The 5,590-nt window shown below is 34.9% G+C and overlaps 1 protein-coding gene across 1 annotated transcript; it reads left to right on the top strand.

Moving 5' to 3' along the window:
• The first annotated feature begins 2,842 nt into the window (after positions 1-2,842).
• LOC125100943 (small integral membrane protein 8-like) lies at positions 2,843-3,495 on the top strand. The gene has a single exon (XM_047731497.1). It carries the CDS (start codon positions 2,880-2,882, stop codon positions 3,171-3,173), a length of 294 nt encoding a protein of 97 aa, XP_047587453.1. The 5' UTR covers positions 2,843-2,879; the 3' UTR covers positions 3,174-3,495.
• The last annotated feature ends 2,095 nt before the right edge of the window (positions 3,496-5,590 follow it).

Below are 5,590 nucleotides of genomic sequence, written 5' to 3'. Positions count from 1 at the left end.
AAATGTGAAATTATATGCGCATACATGTAGAGATAGATATTATATATAATAAGGGTCACAGCCCTTATATAAGAAAGATAACAACCAACTTCAAGATTTTTCATGATTTATCATGACTAGGTTTGAAATAGGTTGACTTTAACTTTAGCACTCAAAGTATGCTTACCAATGCTAAGTCTCACACAAATAAAAACTTCCTAAACTTTGAGACTTAAACGGTTGTGTTTTCCATTATATAGGTCATTAAACTGAGCCTTAGAGAAGTTAAACATCTTGTCAAATGTCTCACAGATAGTAAAGTGACACAGTTATGTGCCCATCTCAGATCTAAATGAATTGGACTTCCTAATTGGATTAGGAGTAAAGAATCAACCATGTTAGGACCCCACTTAGCCTACCAAATGACATCTACCACACCACAGCAGGAAGCATATAACTCCATTTGAGTTAACTTAGCAAAAACTCAGAAATCAGAAAAAAAAACTGGTGGCTTAAAAAATAACCATCTCAGGAAGAATGGCTAGATGGCCTCATTGCCTTAGAGTTTAGCTTGAAGGAAAGCACTGGTGTGACAGAAATTCCCTTTGAACAGAATTTCGAAGCATTTATCTTCTCATATGCCTTATCTAAGAGGTGTTTTCTGTTGGAGGTTGGGGGGTGGGAAGGAAGTGCTGTAAAATAGAAGCATTCTCTAGGAGCTTCCCTGGGTGGGTCAGGAGGCTTCATCTCAGCAAATAGGCATTAGGCAATGATTGCAGAGACCTCATTCACAGTGGAAATGTTAACCTTGTCCATAGCTATCCAGTAAACCACCACCCACTTTGTATCCTTGTGCTTATGAGTTAAACTATTGATTTAATATATTCCTTTGTATTTACATACAAGAGAAACCCTAAAAGGCTATCAGCAGATTTTTTGGCAGAAACTTTACAGGACAGAAATGAGTGGCACGATCTATTAGAAGTGCTGAAAGGGAAAAATCTGCAGCCAAGAATATTCTGTCCAGCAAGGCTATCAGTAAAAAGTTACCCACATAAAAATAAAAGAGTTCATGATCACAACCAGCCATACAAGAAATATTGAAGGGGACTCTTTGAGTGTAAAGGAAAGACCACAGGGGCACTTGGGTGGCTCAGATGGTTGAGCATCTGACTCTTGATTTCAGCTCAGGTCATGATCTCAGGGTTGTGGGATTGAGCCCTGTGTTGGGCCCCATGCTCAGTGGGGAGTCTATTGGAATTTTCTCTCCCTCTATCTACTTCCCTTTTTCTTCCTCTGCCCCTCTCCCTGCTCGCTTGCTCGCTCTCTCTCTCTCTCTCTCTCACACACACACACACACACTCTCCCTAAGTAAATAAATCTTAAAAAAAAAAAGACCGTAAGTGAGACTATGAAAAGTAATAAATAAATAAATAAAAGCAGTAAATAAGTTTTTCTGCAAAAATCAGTCCAGGGATTCATAAAATAAAAGAATATAAAGATTTGTGACACCTTATACCTAAAATGCTGGGGGTGGGGGAGAGGAGTAAAGAATGGGTTCAAACTTAAGTGACTATCAACTTAATGTAGATTGATACATGCAGAATCTGTTATAGACAAACCTAACGGTAATCACAAACAAAAAACAAGCAATAGCAAAGAGAAAAGAATCTAAGTATGTCACTAAAGAAAGCCAACAAATCATGAAAGAGAACAAAAGAACAAAGGATCAAAAAAAAATCTATAGAAAAACCATAAAACAAGTAACAAAATAGCAATAAATCCTTGTCTGTCAATAATTACTTTGCATGTAAATGGACTAAATGCTCCAATCAAAGGACATAAAGTGATAGAGTAGATAAAACACAAAAAAACACAAGACCCATCTATATGCTGCCTACAAGAGACTCATTTAAGACTGAAAGGAGGGTATGGGGAGACATTTATCATACAAATGGATATCTAAAGAAAGCCAAGGTAGCAATACTTATATTGGACAAAGTGGACTTTATACAAACACTGTAAGAAGAGAAAAGAAGGACACTAGACAATAATAAAGGGGACAATCCAACAAGAGGATATAATAATTCTAAATATTTATGCATCCAATGTGGGAGCACCAAAATACCTAAAGCAGTTAATAACGAAGTAATCAGTAGTAATACAATAGTAAGAGAAGACTTTAACACCCACTTGCATCGATAGACAGATCATCCAAATAGAAAATCAAAAAGGACACAGTGGCTTTGAATGTCACACTGGACCAGATGGATTTAACAAATACATTCAGAACATTCCATCCTAAAACAGAATACATATTCTTTTCAAGTGCACATGAACATTCTCCAGAACAGATCACATATTAGGCCACAAAACAAGTCTCAACAAATTCAAAAAGATCAAAATCATACCACGTATCTTTCCTGACCACAACACTTTGAAATAATAAATCAACCACAACAAAACAATAAATGGATCAACCAAAAACTCAAGGAAGAGAAGTAAAAATTACATGAAAACGAGTGAAAATGAAGACATGATAGTCCAGAATCTTTAGGATGCAGCAAAATTGGTTCTAAGAGGGAAGTTTATAGCATTGCTTACCTCTGGTTTATAGTTAAAATTTAAGAAGAAAAATCCCAAATGAACAACCTAATCTTATACCCAAAGGAGTAAGAAAAAGAACAAAATAAAAACTCAGCAAAAGGAAGGAAATAATAAAGACTAAGCAGAAATAAAGTATATAGAAGTTAAAAAAATAAATCAATGAAAACCAGGCACTTATTCTTTGAAAAGATCAACATAACCAGACTCATCAAAAACAACAAAGAGATGGAGCTGAGAGGACGCGCAGGGTGGGTGACCTCGCAGCAGGTAATAAATCATCATTAGTCAAGAAGATGTCTTCAGCACCGGAGACTCTTGGCTTTAAAGAGGAACCATCCAAAGAGAAAGATTTTAGAAACCCAGGGCTCAGAGGGATCCGTACAACAACCTTATTTCCAGCTGTGAACCCAGAGCTCTTCATTAAGCCTAACAAACCCGTAATGGCTTTCGGATTGATAACCCTTTCACTTTGCGTGGTGTATATTGGTTATCTACATGCAACACAGGAGAATACCAAGGACCTATATGAAGATATTGATAGTGAGGTACACAGTTACATGAGGAGGAGAACATCTAAATGGGATTAATAGTGCTGGATACTGAAGATGGAACTTCATAAAAGTCTCTGAAATCTTTGAAGGAGAGACTGTGAGTGCATAGTATCAGCTTCTTGTTCTAGAACGTGTTGATGAGGAAAGAAGGTAGCAGTTACAGCCAGGCCTTAAGGCTGTATTCCTTACCTCATTCTTTTTCCATAGAGGGAGCTTTTCAATATTGTTCTTTTATTAAGTCCTCGTATCAAAGTGCCAGGAGAATGGAAGTCGTTTTGTTAATTATTAAGTTCTGTATAATAAAAGTACCCAGTGCTGTCAGAAAACAAAAACAAAAACAAAAACAAAAAACAACAAAGAGTAACCAAATAAACAAAATCACTAATGAAAAATAACAACCAATACTACACAAATACAAACAATTATAACCCAGTATTATGAAAACCTATAGGCAAACAAATGGGACAACCTAGAAGAAATGTATAAATTCCTAAAAATACATAATCTATCAAAACTAAAGCAGGAAGAAATAGAAAATTTGAACACACCAATTACCAGAAATGAAATTGGATCAGCAATCAAAAGACTCCCACCAAACAAAAGTCCAGGACCATACAGCTTTAGAGGTGAATTCTACCAAATAATTAAAACAGTTAATACATGTTTTCTCTAACTTTTCCAAAAAACAGGTAAGAAATCTTCCAAATTCATTCTGTGAAGCCAGATTAACCCTGTAACAAAACCAGATAAATACAGCACAAGAAAAGAGAACTATAGGCCAATATCTCTCATGGGTATAGATCCAAAAATCCCAACAGAATATTAGCAAACCAAATCCAACAATACAGTTAAAAAAAAAAAAAAAAAAGTCAGACACCAAGATCAGGTACAATTTATTCTTGGGATGCAAGGGTGGTTCAATATTCACAAAACAATCAACACGATAGGTCATATCAAAAGAGAAAGGATAAAAACCATATGATAATTCTGATACAGAAAAAGCATTCAACAAATTACAAAAACATATTCATGTTAAAAAATCCTCTGCAGAGTAGGTCTAGAAGGAACATACCTCAACAGAATAATGGCCTTATATGAAAAACCCACAGCCCACATCATACTCGAAGGGAAAAACAGAACTTTTTGTCTGAGGTCAGGAACAAGAAAAGGATGTCCAAAAAGGATAACCATTTTTATTCAGCGTAATACTGGAAGTCCTAGCCATAGCAATTAGAAAACATAAAGAAATAAAAGCCATTCAGATTGGTAATGAAGAAATGAAACTTTCATGATTCTCAGATGATATACTACCATATATATAAAACCCTAAAAATTCTACCAAAAAACTACTGGAACTGATAAGCAAATTCAGTGAAGTTGCAGGATTCAAAATCAATGTACAGAAATCCATTACATTCCTATATGTTAATAATGAAGCAGCAGGAAGATAAATTAGGAAAAGAACCCCATTTGCAATTACACCAAAAAATAATAAAATATCTAGGAATAAACTTAACCAAAGAGGTGAAAGAACTATACTCTGAAAACTATAAAACACTGATGAAAGAAATTTAAGAGGACATAAAGAAATGGAAGGACATTACATGCTCATGGGTTAGAAAACAAGTATTGTTAAAATGTCTATAGTACCCAAAGCAATCTACAGATTTAATGAAATCCCTATCAAAATACCAAAATCCTTCTCACAGAACTACGGCAATCCTAAAATATGTATGGAACCACAAAATTCCCCAAATAGCCAAAGTAATCTTGAAAAAGAAGGAAAAAACTGATGTATTACAATTTCAGATTTCAAGTTACATTATAAAGTTGTAGTAATCAGAACACTATGGTACTGGCACAAAAATAGACACAGAGATTAATAGAACAAGATAGAAAGGTCAGAAATGAACCCATGATTATATGGTTAATTAATATTTGACAAAAAAAGGCAGGAATATATGCAATAGGAAAATGTTTCTTCAACAAATGGTATTGGGAAAACTTGACAGCTACATGCAAAGGAATGAAACTAGACAACTTTCTCACACCATACACAAAAATAAACTCAAACGGATTAAAGATATAAATGTGAGACCTGAAACCATCAAAATCCTAAAGGAGAACACAGGCAGTAACAATCTGACCTTGGCCATAGCAACTTTTTTCTAGATAGGTCTCCTGAGGCAAGGGAAACAAAAGCAAGAATAAACTATTGGGACTACATCAGAATAAAAGGTTTCTGTGCAGCAAAGCAAACGACCAACAAAACTAAAAGACAACCTACTGAAGGAGAGAAGATATTTGCAAATGACATATCTGTAAAGGGCTAGTATCCAAAATATACAAAAAAAAATTGATCTAACTCAACACCCAAAAAGCAAATAATCAATTAAAAAATGGGCAGAAGACATTAACAAACATTTTTCCAAATTAGATGTCCAGATAGCCAA

Source organism: Lutra lutra, chromosome 5 (assembly GCF_902655055.1).
Source record: "Lutra lutra chromosome 5, mLutLut1.2, whole genome shotgun sequence".
Lineage (NCBI taxonomy): Eukaryota > Metazoa > Chordata > Mammalia > Carnivora > Mustelidae > Lutra > Lutra lutra.
The sequence above is the reverse complement of the archived record's forward strand: the minus strand, read 5'-3'. Positions and strand labels throughout refer to the sequence as shown.